At 39.7% G+C, this 19,495-nt stretch overlaps 1 protein-coding gene across 17 annotated transcripts in view; it reads right to left on the reverse strand.

Moving 5' to 3' along the window:
* The window catches only part of LOC309709958 (pleckstrin homology domain-containing family A member 5-like), an 89,330-nt gene that overhangs the window by 25,725 nt on the left and 44,110 nt on the right, over positions 1-19,495 (reverse strand). For 16 of the 17 annotated variants that reach the window (XM_082538993.1, XM_082538991.1, XM_082538992.1 and 13 more), the window contains 4 exons: positions 11,815-11,898; positions 2,834-2,954; positions 2,586-2,690; positions 695-767 (listed from right to left, as the gene is read on the reverse strand). In XM_082538993.1, the coding sequence (XP_082395119.1) occupies positions 695-767; positions 2,586-2,690; positions 2,834-2,954; positions 11,815-11,898 (383 nt within the window). Of the gene's footprint in view, positions 1-694; positions 768-2,585; positions 2,691-2,833; positions 2,955-11,814; positions 11,899-15,988; positions 16,008-19,495 lie in introns of those variants that run through there. The other variant, XM_082538983.1, reaches the window with a different exon arrangement.

Below are 19,495 nucleotides of genomic sequence, written 5' to 3' on the forward strand. Positions count from 1 at the left end.
GTCATCCTGATCAGCAGAAATGACGACTACATCTGCATAAAGCGGCGGCACTGGGAAGTGCAGCCTTGTACAAAGGTAAGGCTTGTATTTTCTCACAGTTTCAAACAGCACACCTAGTTTACACTTGGTCTACACTTTAAACATTCTCCAAACAGAGATGTGTCAAAATTAGATGTGAAGATTGGTCCAACATGAGAGAACAGCCATTAAAATCACATTTTAATCAATAATAGATTATATAAAATCGATAAATCGCATCGAAATGTCCACACATTTTACAAAAATGCAAACTACAGTAAGTGAGTGTAACTACTACTAACACTACTTTCAGACTCCTATCATGTAAAAGCATGAATGATGACATGACTTGCATAAAAAGGAATCATTCAATAAACTTGTTTCATCTTGTTTCATCATGACTTAACATTAAGTGTGGAATCCTATTAGTATGCTTTAATGTTTAACTCTGCATCCAGGTCTTGCGTAAGGACCTGGCTTTGCTTGATGGAAAAAAAGGTGATGTTGCAAGCTTTTTCACCTGATAAGTCTCCTCAGTTGGTCCTGACATGTTCTTTATCACAGGGACTCAGACATAACAATGATGAGAAAAGGCATCGCTTGTTGTTGAAGATCACAAAAGCACTTGAACTATTAATCGACAACCGGTGCCGCTAGATGACAGGACTGAACTCACCTCTGTAGTAGAAGAGGCAGAGGTCAGAAAGGACAAACCATCTCTTCTTCCATAGCTTCATCCCTGTACTGTCCTGAAAAGACACCAGAGCAATAGAGGACATTAACTCCACAAATGTTTGGGGCTTTGATTTTTTTCTAATATCTTTGTCTTTTTTTATCCTATTCAGCACATGCTGTAGTCCTGTGATACAATCCTTTCCATGTGATCAATTGTTTGCTACATCATCTCTAAGGATTAACAGCCAATCACTTCTTTGTTGTATTACATAATTGTGTACGACTTTCTAGGTTTCCAGCTGAGACAGGTCACCATTTTGCATTTGTGATCCAAAATGCCTCTCTGAACTTTGGAAATTATGAAATAACCCCTTGCTTAAATGAAGACGGGTTATGGAAGTCATCCGATCAGCACTGCAAAATTTCGGACTCTCAAATTTAGCTATTTTTGGCCTGAGATGGGGAAACTTAATTTGTGGCATGAAACAAAGACAATGCAACACACACACACACACAAACTTCCTCTGCTTAAGTTGTTCTTCAGTATCAGCTCAAAGCCTTTAACGCTGCTGCCTGAAAAAGATGAAGGGTGAAGTAAAGGGTATTAACTCCCTGGTTTACTTTAATGGAAAACTTGAGCAAAGTCCTTAATCGTAGCCTCCACCAGGAGACAAAAGCAGGAGGGGGGATCTTAACAACTCTGTCATTATGGTCAAAAAGCATGTGGGCTGCAGTTTACTTGAAATGGAAATTCACTTCCACAAACCAGAATGGTTAAAACATTAGTATCAAGAGAGATTCAAAATACCAGATGCTGCGCCGTATGTTCATAAAAGAGGTAGATGTGAAATGTAACAAGTTTTAAAGATCTTGTGTCCACCACCTTTCCTCAATTAAATCCAGGTCTTAACCCCCCCTTTTTTGAATGTCAGTAGCAGAAGAATAAATAAACTTTATCAAAAAGTTCTGTCGAATCTTGCTCTCTGGAGGCTTTCGCTATCACATCAATCACTGCGGCACTTTGTTCTAGCAGCGGACCAACCGAAGGACTGCAGCTTCCCCTCAGCCAAGGACTTCAATGGCTTCCAGTTTTCAATGAGGCAGGGAAATAAAAGTGCAAATCCAGCTTTTATTCAGGCTAGCAGATTTGTGAGTCTTTTGCTTGATCTACGTCACCCTGATTGATGTTTCCAAAGAAAAAAGCAGCTGGCAGCTGCACCAAAGGAGCCCATCGTGTGCTCACAAAACTGCACAGGGTGCCTGCAATCACCGCTAAATGAAACTCCCAGTTAGGATGCACAAGGGTGTCCGGTCTGGCCCCTTTTTACTCTTCTTTAAGTAACCAGGGAGGTTTGCATTCATACAGTGGCCCTGCTGGATGAGCAAAAACAGAGATGCACAAAGAAATGCTCAGATTGTGCTCATCTTAAGACTACTGCTGCTGCTGCATAACCACTTGCAGTTAAAAATGGAAACAGACCCAACACTGTTTTATATTATCACCTTTGTATAGCCAAGCTTTTCCTTGCCTCTGACTCCAAAGATAATACTATCCAGCAGAAATCAGGGGAGCTCCTGACGTGAGCATGCTCGGACTAATAATGCTAACATGCTGTTTAACGTATTTTTTCCATGTTTATCAACTTTATTGATATTTTGCACTTTCACACAAATTGTTAACAGGGTGGTGTAAGACAAAAGGTCAGGGTATAACCAAAAAGATTTCTGCAAAAATCCATCCGCACGTTGATACATTTCAGTTATAACCACAGTGGTTTAAAAATATTGATACACACATGCGTCGAAGAAAACAAATTGTATGATCTGTCCTTTAAATTTCTGATTGCATTTTCTGGAGTAAAGATTACCTGGAGCCGTGCACTCCTACTCACCTGTTTATACAGCCAGTTTCTCTTGATAACCGGGGCACCGGGATTCCTCCTGATGGAGTTGGATCGTTTCCCGAAGTTGTGAATTTTTTTAGAAGGTCTTGAGGGCTACAAGTTAAATCAAATTAAGCTCAACACACACACGGAAAAGAAACATCTAGATGTTTTAAGCCATTAAAATGTGATCCACTTGTTTTTCCCATTATTTTCTAACATAACAGGCATGAATCGTAAGCCCCCCTGTCACTCACCCTTCCTCCGGGGCTACTGGGGTTTGCAGCTTGCTCCGAGCCGCCCGTGTAGTTAGAGGCCTCACTCATGGTGCTTACTGGTCGTTCCTTCTTCTCATTCGCCGGCACTTTGGAAGCAGATCTAAACAAAACGCACAACATGCCAAGAGCAGACAAGCAAGTCATTAATCAGAAATAGACACTGTGTTATATCCAACATATTTATCTCCAGTGACCTTCAGAGGAGCAGGAATATGAGCAGGCAGCCCTTATCATATGTTTCCCTGTCTGTCCTCTGAAGTTCAAGCTCTGTTATAATGAGATCTCAACATGGGCTTATGAATCAAACCAATTACTCCCACCCTGTCACTGCTGATACATTTTAAGTTCTCTAAGAGCTTAAAGTGAATGTCCTGCAAAGTGCGCCTGACATATCCAGAAGCAGCAGCTGCAGCAGTGAACAGGGTCAGGATGTTTCTTAAAAGACAAAATCTGTCTTATTTTTAAAGGAAAAGCATAACAGGATCAGTAATTGTGGCATATGAAAGAACACCACGTGAATAAGCAGTACACGACCCACGGAGATGTCCTACATTCACTAAGATAGGAACAATGCTGTGGTCCAGTGGGAACAAGGCATGAAAACCAAAGGGGATCAAAAATACTGCAGCAGTGATATCTCCACAGATCCAGTGATTCTGCTGCACGTAAGGGCTGAAACTGCTGACTCTGCATTAAAAACACTCCCCGATCTAACAGAGCCATGTGATCAACAATATAACATTTGTACGGTCCAGATCATGTTTTATCACCAAGTTCCATCTTTCAGTGCAACCGTCTGTTAGAAATGCAACAAGAAAACATAAGAAAACATAAGCATTCAATTAGAAACAGTTCAAACCATGCGGTCATACCCAAGGTGCACAAACACAAAAAGGGGATCACGATGGACGACCATACGTGACACACACAGGATGTTCATTCCCGTGCAGCAAAGGGACAGATCTGATGTCACCTGGAAACTCCTCGAAACAATGACTATTACACCCGGTCTTACCGGCATTTAGAAGGAAAGCTACGTACAGTAGTTAGTTAGACGGGAAAGCTTAGTTAGAAAAAGCAGCAGTATGTTATTAATGTTTTCTGATAATTTCAGATATGAAAGTATGTGACTAGATATATGGATACACATACACGAGTGACGAGTGACTAACTCATTTATCTAAAGAAAAGGCGCTTTTACAGATGGGTGAGTAACTACTGAGATTTGCCTTCTTCTCAGTCCAATAAATTTGCTTCTGAAAATGAGGTCTAAACGTTTTGAGCACTTCCACTGACTCATGAAATCCTTATTAAAGCATAATCAATGGTGAGTCAAATTGTCATCTAATAAAGGTCGGGAAGGATGGAACGTGTGAAATGACTGCACTGTAAGAGATATAGTGCTTTATTTGATGCTCTATTTGGCATCACGACACGTCTAGGCTCTCGGCTACAGATAATTAGCTTGGAAGTGATAATCATTCCGCATGCAATCAAACCGAGAAGATACAAACGTGTCAATTTGATAGCTTTAATGTAAGAGCTGGCCTTCGACTATAGGCACATTAAAAACAAAATTGAGAAATTACTTTGCATTACAGCCCTGACAACCTAAAACACCCACACTACAATACATATTCTATTTGGAAATTTCAGTGCTTATTGGAAAAGCAAACAGAATACAACATAAAAATCGAATCTAATATGAAAAATAAGGAACACGTAATCATTACAGATCTTTTTACAAGTGACTGAACACATGCACACACACAAAAAAAGATATTCCTAATCACACTAGAAACATGTACGGAAGATTTGCAGAATACCAAACCAACACCAGTCATTTGCAATTTACCAACATGAAAAAATAAATAAATCTATAATCAATAGTGTTCTTCTCTGATCAACATCCTAAAAATTAAGGATGCATCACTATGAAACGTTTCACTGAAACCAGTATTTAAAAGAAAGAACTCAACAATAAGGTTCGGGAGTAAAAATCCATTTCATACTCTATCACAAAGAGTTATAAGCCATAAAGCTCATACGGTGTGACACTTATATAGCCCCTTTCTACTCAATCCTTTGCAGTGAAAGCACTTTCTACTACAAGCTTCATTCATACGGTGATTTATCAGCACAAAAAAGCACTTATCGAACATTCACAAAGAGACACACGCCGATAGACGCATCAGGGACAACTTGGGTTTCAGCATCTTCCCCAAGGCTAGTTTGACACATAGACTGGAGGAGCCGAGGAGCAACCCACTGACCTTCCGATCTGCTGGACAATCTATTCAACCACCTGAGCTGCATCCATCCCTTTCAGCTCTTTACCACACTTTGAACATTTAGCCTGTGCAAAATTGATGTGACACAGCAGATATATATCATCCACCGCCATCAGTAAATGCCATCTTATTTGCAAATACACCGGCATCAGCCTTCAAAGTGTTACACACAGGATGTTCAGCTAATATCAGCTGATATCAATACTCGGCCAATGAATTGAGCAGTGTTCCCAGGGCCTCACCAGTAATTATTTCACAGTTATTTAGAGTCAAAACACCACAAACACATACATGTGCACACACAATGAAAACCAACACATTCCTATATTTTGTTTAACTTTCGTTTATTTAGTGTAAAATGATACAATAATACCCACATGGCTTATATGCCACTATTCATACTCTTATCATGCTGTTTTGAATGCCTGTCTGTTTTCAATTCCTGTTGTCTGGTTTAGGATGGGGCTTGCCTCCTGACAGCACTGCCCACAGTGGAAATCACTGTATAGTGAAATACCACGGGCAACACTCGCCGCTGTGTTCACCAGAGCTCAATGTCAACAACAAAGTCAATGAACCCAAAAGTCAAGCTGAAAAGGCCATGTGACGTTCTGTTTTCAGCAATGTCGAGCTGCTCTGTTACCTACGGGAAGGAAGGTCTGTACAGCGTGCCAGTCTGTCTTAAGATCAATGTCGCGGCAACAGTTTTTCCATTTTAGTTTTCGCCAGTGTCATTATAGTTTTCAACACTAAACACTCTCAAATGAGACCGAGAACTGAACATCAGATCTTAAGGTTGAACTCTAAATATTCCGCACAGAGTAAAAGTTGAAATTAGGCGAACTGTGCAATCAACCTTTTGTCTAATAGAGCCATTATTGTAGACAAACAAAATAGATGTTGCTGCATCAATTCAACAAACTTGTATGTGTTAAAAGTGACAGATACAGGCTGCCCCTTGCATGGATTTTCTGTGTCTGTGTAAATGTGGGGGTCTGTGTGTGCAGAAAGAGCAGGGATTAGACTGTCACTGAAGCCTAGCACTCTAAGCACACTGGGGGGGAAAAAACAAAACACTGAACGAAGAGGCTGAGGCCGCATTTTAAAATGACCACACAGCATTTCTAAAGAGACGAGGCGGCTCTAAAACACCTTTGTGTGCTGCTGAACTGCGCCTTTATCTTTTTAATGAACAAAAGGTTGGAACACAAGGGAAGCATAATCAGATCTGTAACAGTGTAACTAGGTCCACTGGTGTAGAGCAGAACAGAGCTGGATCGTGCACCAAAGATTTACAGATACTAAAGGTTCTAAACCGAGATCAACTAAACCCCTTTTTGCTGTGGGTCCACATTACCCACATTATTATTACCCTACTTACAGAACTAATAACATATGAAACCGTGGAGCCTTAACCGGTAACAACAAGAGCGCTCACTCTCTGGGCATTATTTACTTACTGCTCTGGGAACAGTATGTTGCATACTCTTATTCTTTGTTCTTTTTAAGAACTTTAGAGGTTTATAGGGCAGTACAGCGACCTTTTGTAATTTGCCCTTTTCAAATCCATTTTAATATGCTTAACATTAAAATATGTATTTTTTTTAATCCATCTTTTTTATCTATTTTTTAGTTATGCAGCTAGAGTAGAGTCTGTGGTGTTCAAAACAGGTGTGTTGTCAGCAGGGAAGCTGCAAAGTGCCACTCATAACATGGCTGAAGGGTTTTTCTCCCATTTCTTCATTAACGTTTTCATTTTCGTTAATCGGCTGTAATAAATGCTAATACAGATGGATTGGCAAAAGGCTAATGTTGGCCAATTATATTGGTCCACAGACTTAAAAAAAAACAAACAAAAAAACCCAGTATGCTTTCAACAAAGAAGAGTCAGTGGTACAAAAGATGATTTGTCTGACAGCTCGGCTTTTATAAAGGATGTGCAGCTTGACTTTAGCTCAGGAAATGTTAGTAATGATCTCCTTGGGGTCTGTTCATAAAGTTTAGTTGAACAAAAGAAATGTTTCAGACAGTTAGATACACATCATGGGATTTTGTAGTACAAGTATATTGCAGAGTCTATTGTTAGTGCGCAACAACGACAAATATTAACAGACAAACACATTTAAGTTGTTTTACATTAAAAGAAACGGTGCAGTCATCCAGCTGTGCTTGAGAGACACATTTCCACATTTTACACCACAAAACAGAGGGAAAACAAATTTGTTGAGATTGGGTTTTGAGGACTACTGTAATCAGGTAACACTTGCTCAAATACTACTCGGTCAGGAAACGTTTATCTCATCTTATTTTGCATCATGTCATTATGTATCAAGATAGTGACAAGTAGGGCTGCCACAAACGATTATTTTGATTAGTCGACTAATCAGATCATGCATCCATTGGACGTAAAACGTACAGCTTATTGAACCAGCATGCACCTGCTCTTATATGACTATCATTAGCTTACAGCTTTAAGTGTTTAAGGTGCTAACTAAAAATAAAGATAAGATGATAGTTTATTAAATTGTAATGACATTTGCAGACTGTTTCGGTGAAGTTTAATAAACTCAGCTGTCTGCTCCTTGCTATCTAAAATATAACGGGACACCGGAGTAAATTCTCGAGCATCTCACACTTCTGATAATCAGTTGTCTGCTTGACGTTTATTCAGCTGTGTAAAAAAACTATAACTTTAAATCTCAGCCAAACAGATTTACTCAGGAACAAGTAAAATACTGAAAAAAGCCAAACAATAACAGTTTTAAGTTATCTAAGTGAATTATATATCACGTTTAACCTGAGTAGTGAAAGACGGCGGTGGGTTTGAAAACGATTTGCCGGGAGTCCAGTGTTCTCTCCAGCTCTAGTGAGCCTTGAACCCCGGCTCGCTATCGAGCTGGTGGGTAACAGACGTCTCCGAAAACGTCGGAGCGCTTTTGAAAATATGTGGTGTCTTGATAAACTGAGCAGATATTTGAGGTTTACACAGCTACATTCTCGCCTGAAAACATGTTAAACGTTTATTTTGTGACCCAGAAAGAATAATAAGAGTAATATTAAAACTAACTAGCTGCCGCCATTGTTGGAAACTGAGCTGGGCTGCGCTATGAATTCTGGGACACTGCTTCTTCTTCGGGGTTTAACAGAAGCTGGCATCCTTGTACATGCAGTGCTGCCATCTCCTGTTTCAGTCCGTTATTACACTCTTAAATCCTACTACTTATTCCTGCGTCTTTTGGGATCTTACAAAGCTTCAAACAACACGTCGACTATTAAATTAGTTGTCAACGATTTTGATAGTCGACATAATCGTGACTAGTCGACAAATCGTGGCAGCCCTAGGGACAAGTAAGCTGAAAATTAAAATGATTAAAGTAGCAAATTTAGCTAAAGGACAACCTGTAATAAGAAAAATCAACCCAACACTACAGTAAAACAGCCCTGTTTTTAACATTGTCCCTAACACTCCAACGGACACATACATTTTAAATGAACAGCTAGTACGGTACGCAGTAAACTGCACTGTGAAACAGCTGACACGCTGAACACGTGGTGAGACTGCGTTTTGGTCAACATTTTTACATGTGAGTTGCTGTAAACAAATACCTCCTGTTAGCCTGCACATGATCATGCAGAACACTAAAAACAGGAAAACATTTACACAGTATAACAGAATGGTGAAGCTGACAATGAGAGATATGGGTACAGTCACATGGCACATACAGCACTTTAGTGGTAACTTCGCACATCGCACCACAGCTGTATGTATGACACATGAGTGATACAGCCTCTTAATGAATATTATAGCAGTTTGAGAACACTAATGTGCAAATAATAGCTTTAATTATACCCTGCGTAGCAATGTAGCAGTGACAGTGTCATGTGTTCCTGTCACACATTTATGTAACTGAAGACTACAAACTGAACCTTGAAGTGAAACTCACAATAACTAAAGAAATAGAGAAATAAAGAAAGGGAAACTGTTCCTGGTTACTGTTCTTAGCTATGTTAACATAAAGAGCAGCTTTGTTTTGTTAATACTTTTCAGAATGTGAAATCAGTCTCTTGATAAGTGACAGCTTTCCAGAACAAAGCGGTATAATTACAGTATTATTAGAATTTCCTGTTGAAAGTGTAGCAATTGACTAGCCAGAGACTGGAAATGGTTGATTTTCAGTGTGCACAGCCTGAACTGGTGACCCAGCCAGTCAGCCTCTCATGTCTGATTGCCAGCTGATCTGTTTTATTCATGTGCAGATCCTGTACACACTCACGGCCACATGCTAACATGTCGTTATCGTGGGAGCTCTTCACTGTGACTGAAGACCCAGAGTTCAGCAAAGTAAACCACAGGGAGACCGGCGGAAAAACAATTCTAACGACAAACCTAATGAGACATTTAAATCACCCTAACCCGGCTCAACGTGAACATTTTAAAGACACTAACAAAGAAAAAACAGCTAACGCTATCCAGCGCTCAGGGCCATCTCCAAGCCAACAGCCTCAATATGAGCCTCAGTATGAGCGGTCAATGGATCAAGCGATTATGAGGGAAATTACAAGGGACAAGTGAAAAAGAGAGAAAGTTAAAAGGTAACACGTAGGGACAGGTTGGAGTGGAGCTAAACCCGGGCCTCTGCAGTAGCCTTTTGGCACATGGATCAGTTGCTCAACCAGTGATCCAGAGAAGCACCCCATTATCTGGCAAAGTTACAAAAATAATTGAAAATGATGTAACTAACTGACATTTGTTTTGTTACATAAATCTGCAGTTTATTATTTGTACCTCTTTCCAGCAGCAGAGCTCTTTTTTGAGAGTTGTTTAAGGGAAAGAAGATCCTGTAACTTACTGCAGTTTAAGTGTTCATAATAAAGCTTCACATATCATTGCTATATCTACCCTAATGGGACACAAATAGGGACTCAAAGTAAACATGGCTGCTTGTCTTCTCCAATCCATTAACTCAAATCTAATCTAAGCTTCCTTTACCTGAATTACTCACTTTTTATTCCATCTTAAGGTGGGCTGAGGCAGGCTTTATGTTATACTAGACTGATTATAATGCCAAACTGAGGCAAAGATTTGTGTTTTGAGTGCATTTAAAGTGCAGAGCAGATTAAGCGGAGATTTTCAGCAAGGCCTCTTTATCCCTGTGGCAGCTTAAATCCGTCTTTGCCTTTTATTACTCGTCCACGGTGCAGATTTTGGCCTTGTACTATTTTTACTAAAACAGAGCCAACTGTTGGATGAAATGCTCTGTAATAAACTTCGAATTGTGAGTCATGTAGGTTTACCGCTTTTCTGTGTTGCCTTCGCTAACTGGACCCGATGTGCGTTCTTTTTTCTCCTTTTTTTTTGCAGATTCTGTAAATGATAAAACTCAAATTGCTAAATTAGATATTATCTAGCACTGACATGTTGTGCTTCTTAGCGTGAAAAGCGGCAGAAATGTGTGAGCAACACAGTGGAGAGAGGAATGTGTCAAGCGAGTGCAGTGTCACAGTTCTGGTACAACAAGCTTCTTCACAAACTTTTTTTTCCTGATTATTCAATCTATACCGAAGAAAAGTGCTTCTCAGAAGATTTTAGAGAGACAAATAGGTCACTACAGCATGCTCTGGAAAAAAAAAAACAACTTTCTAACCCACATATTGGAAAAAGCTGAAACTGGTACTCATAAAGAACGACTGGGGGATTTCTTCTTTACTGCCGAACCACTTGAGAGTGAAATTATACGTCTTGGAGCAGAACGTGTTTCAATCAGTATTCGGTGCTAAAATAAGTGACACCAGTTGTGATGGCTTGATTTTAGTGGAACAATCTAGTGGAGGAGATCTACAATGAATGGGGTTTAAAATCTAACTTAGAAACTGAGCAGAGCTGGAACATGCTACGCAGCATTAAGCTATGATGGCTAGGGTAAACCATGAAAGCGCTGTGGGCTGTGATGTAAGCTGTGTATATTTAGCAATCTTACAGACTGAAGTAAATCAGAATGGGAACTAGTTAAGGAGGGCAGTGGAGCAGACAGATATTTGTCCTCACTTTCGACATGCTGCGGACTTAAACAGTCAATCAGGAAGGTTATGAAGTTAGAGGATGGTAATGAAAATACTGGACAGAGTCATAGTGTTTATCTCCTGTAAGTAAAAGCTTGAGATGACTGACATCTGATTCAGTCATGTGGGCAAAAATTTGATGACTGAAAGCAGTGTAGATGATCACATGGACGTCACACAGTTGACCCTGTACTGTATTTGAAAAGGACATGAACTTCTCTCCAGGTCAAAACAAGGGCCAAAATGTGATTAATCATGTTTTCCACTATTTGATGTATGCCTGAAATAATAATGGTTTTTACTCTGGGGCCTTAGCACCAGCACTAAAATTTAAGTCTTTGAAATATGAAAAGTTACCTACAAATGTTTTTTTTCTTAACAGAACTTTCCTTCTTACTGCTGAGAAATTTCTTTATGAAACCGCATAACTGAGGATGCATTGAATAGAGCCTTTGAATTCAAAGGGCAGAACTGCAAATAGACGATGGCACGGCAACAACTTATGCAATGTTGCCTACACATGAGGAGTTTCAACAGCATACTGTAGTGCTAAAAATGCTGCACAGTGGCATTCTGAGAGAAAGAAAAGAAAAAAAACAAGAGACTTACTGTTCGTTGATGACAAAGATGCAGTTGTCTTGCGAGGGTAAGCCTGACACAGGATGCTTGCAGGTCACCTTCCGTTCATTGTGGCTAACGAGGAGGAGGACAGGGAAGAAAAAAAAATACTGATTATTGTTTTGGTCAAAAAATAAGTCTGTCAATAATAGATCTCTCCATTTATACCTACTTTTAAAAATATCTAATAGACATGCTGCTTAACAGCTTAGACACAGAAGAATTTCAGAAAAATTAAAATTTTTGCTTTTATTTGAAACTTTTACTAGCAAAATATAAGAGAATCAAACAATTGATATTGTGTATGGTGACGAAAATTGCACACACAGTGAGGAAGTAGTAGTAAGCCACACCAATTAAGAAACTGACCACACTTGAAATGACAGAGTTTAAGCCAGAAAATTTGTAGGTGTTGGGACTGATAACACATTGCCATGGAAACAAAACTACTGTATTAAAGGAAAAATGTAAAAGTCGATAACAATTCTGTATAAAACTAAGCATATATCAAACTTTAGAGCCTCATGTGTAATTTCTTGTCAACTTATACCTCCTTAAATTATCTACTGTCTTTAATTGTTGAGTTCAATCTTTAAAACTATAGTCTTATTACACCCCTCCCTCAAAAAGAAAAAAAAAAAGCCATTCCTATTACTGCTAGTAATTCTCAGCACACTAATAATAGACCTTCTCTCAAGCCCCCCATCATGACACATCAGTCCCATCTTGACACAAAATCACTGACAATGTGCTGACCAACAGCCAACCCAATCAATTGAGTTGTAAATGGCAGTAGTCCACTGGTTGCTAGCAGGAGAGCTAACATTGCATGGAAAGCTTGCAAGCTAACAGCAAAGCGGCAGCAGCTTGGAGGCATTTCAATCGAACTAATTTCGAGGATTAAAGACTTCTTCTTTAACGAGAAGAATGTAGACCTGGCATTTGTGAGCACTGCTTCTGAGCCTGCTCAGTAGACCGTTAACTTCATACATATTATAATCAATTAGAAGAGATAGTGGAAACTGACCTAACTTGACACACATTGTGTCAGTTCACCAGAATAGGTACTCTAGGTACTATGGCTGCTCAATAGGGGCAAAAATTCTTATGGCTTGTCTACTTGGGATGGAGAGAAGAGGCGTTTAAATAAAAAGTATGGCAGTAGTTCTCTTAAACAAAAACAAACAAAAAATGTATATATTTAAGTTTAAACATGTCAGTTTTTCCTCTTATAATTTATAAAATAGAGGATATTTGGTACATCCAAAATCATTTGAAAGCCCATGTGAAGAAATCATGAAAATGATCATTAAAAAAGGGTTCCAGCAGGCTGTTGTGCTAACATACACTCAAAATCTAATAACAGAGGAACAAATGATGCCACTATCCTGTTGGCCAATTAGAGCGGCCTGCAGTCAGTTCCACCCTGACATAATTAGAACACCAGGACAGCGACCTCACAGTCCTTGAAGAATAGCAGCGTACTGGTAAAGGAGCCAGCGGTCAGTGTGAATGGCCTCGGGGTGAGGAAGCTCGCTGATGGGCTTTAGTGTCACTCATGTTAATCATTTGTTGCTTTAACAGTGTCGGTGGAATACTGCCAAGACTGTAAATTTAACATCAACATACAATTTAGCTTCCTACCACATAACCTGCAATTTAGAAATAGAAACTGATAGTTATTTAGTGACTGATACAGAGATGGGGTGCAACTGAGTATTTTATACATATCTTAATCAACATAATAACAAAAATGGAGACTTAACAAAACATATGGCTTGCAATGTCAACAAAGGCATCAAAGCTACTCCTGCCTTTATGTTCTTGATAGTTATTCTATACTTTAACTCAGTCAGGCTGTACTATAAACACAAGAGACTCAAGCTACAGCCCAAAAATAACACAGCGTTTAAACACTGAAGAAACGACCAAATACCAAGTATAAAATATGGGGTTTAGTTTCATTTTAGCCTGAAGAGCAACAGTATCCACAGCCCTGGTCTATAATTACTGGAGGCTCTGTTGGCAGCAGAGCACTCTGTGCGGTCTTTGGGCAAGCCAGCGGCACCATATTTCTTTGGCATCCCTCACACATGCCTATGCTGGTCTGCATAGGTTGGCTACAAATACCAGAGAGAGAAAAAGTATAGATACACAAAATAGTGGAACACAAAAAAGAACATTCCTTTGCACAACAGTCCCAATAATGATTTCTACTACAGAATCAGCTCCAATCAATCACATTTTTTCACATTTCTAAGTTTGGATACTGACTATGACCGCTGTCAGTTCAGATGCCCTGTCATCTCCAAAAAACTCTATCAATGGCAGAGAGAAAACTCTCCACGCTTGTTCTACCAAACTCCAATAACCCGAAAACATCCCGTCCTGGTCGTACTGTCAGTCTAGGCCAGTACATTTCTGGAGAGCAATCATCCAGGACAGCATGGGTCAAGCCAGACTCACCACATAAAGAGCAGACAATGGGCATAGCTAGGCACAGCACTCAATTGTAAAATGGTGGTAGAATTAGGCCAGAGGTTCTGCTCCAAGCTAAAAAAACCAAATTCAGCTACATTCACCTGCAGTTGGCCTTCGTTCATCAAGGATCAGAGCTGTATCATTGTCAACTCTAATCTGGGAGATGAGAGCATTAAGGAAGGGTCACCGTCAATTTGCCAAAAACTTCTTCAGAGCTCCTGACGAAGTGACTTCCTTACAGTGGCCCATCATACAACTGCGATTTCTGCATGTGCTATGCTGCATTAGGCAAACAACAGTACACAACAAAAACAGTAATGCATTTTCACTAAAGCAGTCTTTCTTTATTCACCTTAAACTATGTAAAATTCCCATCAAAGTTAAGCCATTCAAATGCTGGCAGGCCACCATTCAAGGAAAAGGGTTATTAATAACAATAATATACAATTGCAACATTTTAAAGCCCTGATCACCACGTAGTGTTTTCTTATTGCTAAGTTGCTCTACTTGTGGTGCAGGTACAGCTGAGAATTTCTCCAAAGGTGCTGCTTGTGCTGGCTTGTACAGCAAATGCACAGTAAGCTACACAAAATGCACACATGTGGTCAATCTGTAGTGGGGCTCTAGGGCAACGACAACATCCATTACCTCCCACATCTGAGGATGTTTGCAATAAACACAAACACACATACATAGCAGCGGGAAACTCTTTAAATGCTGCAGGAAGACACTAAAACTTGCTGTTTCAGTGCAATTAAATACATTTTATATAAGAACAATTCACAAGAATAACAATGTCAAAGCCATTCATACTGTAAGGTAAAGATCTTAGAGCATTATTTTACCTTGTTAGTATGCATTAACCTACACTTTTTGGGTGAATGCATCATAAAGAACTTTGTATGTGTCAAGATACACTTCTTTGAGTGCAATAATTATGCAGTAAAACAAAAACGCACCGAATGAAAACACAAAAAGACTGTTTAGTGTTAAAAGATTGCTCAGACTGCCAATCCCACTTCCAAACCATCACCCTATTTACAACTTTTCAGCTTCTTTCAGCTCATTGTTTTGGTTTGGCAGTCTGGGTGGTAAAATCCCAGAGGTTCTGAAAGATGGTACAGTAAAGTAGGGGCTTGCTCGACACACAGCTCAAAGAAGTCAATTATACATTAGTTGCGCAATGAAACTGGCAAAAAAAAAAAAAATGGACAAACAAAAAGGAGTCAAACATCTGCTGTAGCAGCCAAAAGACACCAGACAGTTCCCAGTAGTCTGGAGACCAAACGAAGGATGTGAGGCAACTCAGAGAGGACCCCTACACAGTCTTTGCTAAAATAATCAAGCTCCAGTGACTCCCGTCACAATCTCTTTCTGTCTATAGTAAGAAATGTTAAACGGGTACATGAGGAAATATAATAAAATTAGAAACTTAACACTGAAACCTGGATTAAAAACAAAATTATCAAAAATTATTTATGGGAAATGCACTTAATCCAAAAAGACAGATGAACTTAATTTAATTAGGGCAGTGTATTTACATGTCTGTAATTAATTCACCTGAATCTGAAAAAGAAATATATTACCTCTATTAAAAGAAATATTAAACTATTGAAGTATTCTTGAGAGTTGACAAGCTACAAGGCTGTTAGAGCGGCACAAGTGCTGACCCTTAAACACATACCACACCCTTCTGACATCCACCAGGTTACCACTGAAATGTCAAGGGCAGGGGTGTCCAACTCCAGGCCTCAAAGGCTGGTGTCCTGCAGGTTTTAGATCTCACCCTGGGTCAACACACCTGAATTAAATGTTTAGTTCATTACCAGGCCTCTGGAGAACTTCAAGACATGTTGAGGAGGTAATTTAGCCATTTAAATCAGCTGTAGACAACCTGCAGGACACTGGCCCTCGAGGCCTGGAGTTGGACACCCCGGTAAGGTGTTAAGGCTGTCGTCCAATAACAAACAAACAAAAAACCTAAGAGATGGTGCCTTTCAAATGAAGCCCCATACATTCATGTTGATATTAGATTTTTGTGGTTTAAAGCTTTTCTGTTTTTTCCCTTATGGGTGAAAATTTTGAAAAAACAAGTGGTGGATGTTGATTAACCCTAACCCCAACCCTAGGTGTTCCACCAGTGACCTGGTGGATCTTAATATTCTGAAACATACTGATATAAATTAAAGTTTCAAAGATAGCTGAAGTACCACGCTCAAAATGAACCTGACTAGGGCTCTTTCATTTAAGGATACAAACTATGTACCCTTACATGAAAGGGTTGCTCTCACAGAGGTTTATAGAGATGGGCAAGCTGACACAAGTCAGAGGTCAGTGTCTGTATAGCACACCTTTTTGGACAGAAGTAATTTGAGAAGATCCTAAACATTCCCATCACAACCATCTGTGCCTGTATGCAGGCCAAAAAAGGTATGATGATACAATATACTTTTTCTGACCTTTTTAAAAAAGGAAGGTCCTTTTTTAAAGCAACCTACAAAGGAGCTAGCCTTTCCATCTATTCAAGCTATACAAGAGAAACATTCACAACATGATTGACAGCCTTGACAATAGTGAGAAGAATTTCCTCAAAATCAATTTTGCTGTATCCATATGGCACTGGGAGCTAAATTCAACCATGACAGGAACACGCTACAGAACAATTACTGGCAAGAAATGTGGCTCGATTTCCTTGTTGTAAACAACATGAGGGCCTTCCAAAAAATATCACTAAACCTTAGTCCTTAATGACTGTTGATGGCAGTTATTGTTTTAACAAAAAATTTTTTTTAAAAATCTACTTTTACTGTGACCTCCTAACTGTGAGTAAATATGTTTTCCACCTCACCCAGCTAATTTTAGTTTGCAACAACATTTAAAATAGTCACACATGTTCTGCAGGATGTGGTCTGTGGTCAATACGGTCCAGATTAAATTAGCTTAAAATCACAGTGTTTTACTGTAAGACGGGCATGTGGTAGTAGAGCAGAGACGCATTGTTTCCTCTACATTTTAGTGTAAGATCTCTCCCTTTGTTTGTTCATGGGGCGGGTATGGGTGAAGTGCACCCACAGGATCTTCTGCAGATGTACAAAAGGTGCGGGACTAGGAGTGGGAGTAATGACCGACCACCCTGCAGTGAGGAGGGTTGGGGAGTTTTCTGTCTCCTGAACTGTCCTGTCCAAAATAATTAGCAGTGAGCTGCAGTAATGAAGAGCTTAAGGTCTGGGGGGGGGGGGTCACTCCAGCACTCCACAGGCTAAGCTTTTTATTGCTCCGGGTGGGACTTTGATCCCATGCTCTCGTTCCACTGCAGTTTAACCACAAATAACTAAGAGGCTGCAAGAAAGATCCATACCATTATAGAGAGAGGGATAGGGCTCCATGAGTTTTGACAACATATAATTGGATTTTAACACCAGAACTTAGGAACCCTGTTGAAATCTCATAAAATATCTTTGATGTTTATTCAACAATCTTGAGCTTAAAAAAAAGACTTAATACAGTGATCCTAAGTTTGGTTAATGTAAAAATAAAAAACTTAATAATTAAGATTATTAAATCCTTGGTTTCTACCAATAAAAATATTAAGAAAAAAACCACTATAAACAGCGGTGGCTGTCATATATTTTGCTGTCAGTAAAAAAGGAGGGAAAAAGCCACTGAAGGGGATTTCCTCATTCTGTGTTCTGTTGAAAAACTGGAAGAAATTCCCCCCAAGTCATGGTGCAGAGTTTAAAAAACCACTGTGGCAAATTTAGATTTTGAAAAAGGGCTTTTCAAACAAACTCTGCAACACAAAGGTAACCTTGCAAGGGTAAAAGATGAAGCACTGTCCCAGGACGACTTGAACTGATGATTAAGTGACTTTACGACACAAAATCACATCAATTAAACAACTTGAAATGGTAAAATGTTCCACTTCTCCAGACAGAAAATTCAAATTCTGCATTTTCTGTAACTGCTTTCTAATTCTGGGAAAGCTCAAGCAAGGAAACCCATGCCGCTTTCTCTCTCCTCACAACTTCTATAAATACACACTGCCTGACCACAGCAAATGCATCCTATTTTTAATTGAATGCCTTTATAACTGCCTCAAGGTCTCTAGACTGGGCATTCAAGTGTGCAGGCAGGTCAGAGGAGTCAAGCTATCTAGCCTGCATTTTTAAAGACATGAACCAATTATAATGATGCTTTAATCACAGGATAAGTGAGAGCATTTGGTTCTTGATTTTTTGTTTATAAGAAAAAAAATATCACACACAGCCTAGTAAGATGATCCTACAAGTGCTAGAGTAATAACATATCATACTACTCAAAGTACAGGGAGTGCAGAATTATTAGGCAAATGAGTATTTTGTCCACATCATCCTCTTCATGCATGTTGTCTTACTCCAAGCTGTATAGGCTCGAAAGCCTACTACCAATTAAGCATATTAGGTGATGTGCATCTCTGTAATGAGAAGGGGTGTGGTCTAATGACATCAACACCCTATATCAGGTGTGCATGATTATTAGGCAACGTCCTTTCCTTTGGCAAAATGGGTCAAAAGAAGGACTTGACAGGCTCAGAAAAGTCAAAAATAGTGAGATATCTTGCAGAGGGATGCAGCAGTCTCAAAATTGCAAAGCTTCTGAAGCGTGATCATCGAACAATCAAGCATTTCATTCAAAATAGTCAACAGGGTCGCAAGAAGCGTGTGGAAAAACCAAGGCGCAAAATAACTGCCCATGAACTGAGAAAAGTCAAGCGTGCAGCTGCCAAGATGCCACTTGCCACCAGTTTGGCCATATTTCAGAGCTGCAACATCACTGGAGTGCCCAAAAGCACAAGGTGTGCAATACTCAGAGACATGGCCAAGGTAAGAAAGGCTGAAAGACGACCACCACTGAACAAGACACACAAGCTGAAACGTCAAGACTGGGCCAAGAAATATCTCAAGACTGGTTTTTCTAAGGTTTTATGGACTGATGAAATGAGAGTGAGTCTTGATGGGCCAGATGGATGGGCCCGTGGCTGGATTGGTAAAGGGCAGAGAGCTCCAGTCCGACTCAGACGCCAGCAAGGTGGAGGTGGAGTACTGGTTTGGGCTGGTATCATCAAAGATGAGCTTGTGGGGCCTTTTCGGGTTGAGGATGGAGTCAAGCTCAACTCCCAGTCCTACTGCCAGTTTCTGGAAGACACCTTCTT

Source organism: Aulonocara stuartgranti, assembly GCF_965226115.1.
Source record: "Aulonocara stuartgranti genome assembly, chromosome: 7".
Classification (NCBI taxonomy): Eukaryota; Metazoa; Chordata; class Actinopteri; order Cichliformes; family Cichlidae; genus Aulonocara; species Aulonocara stuartgranti.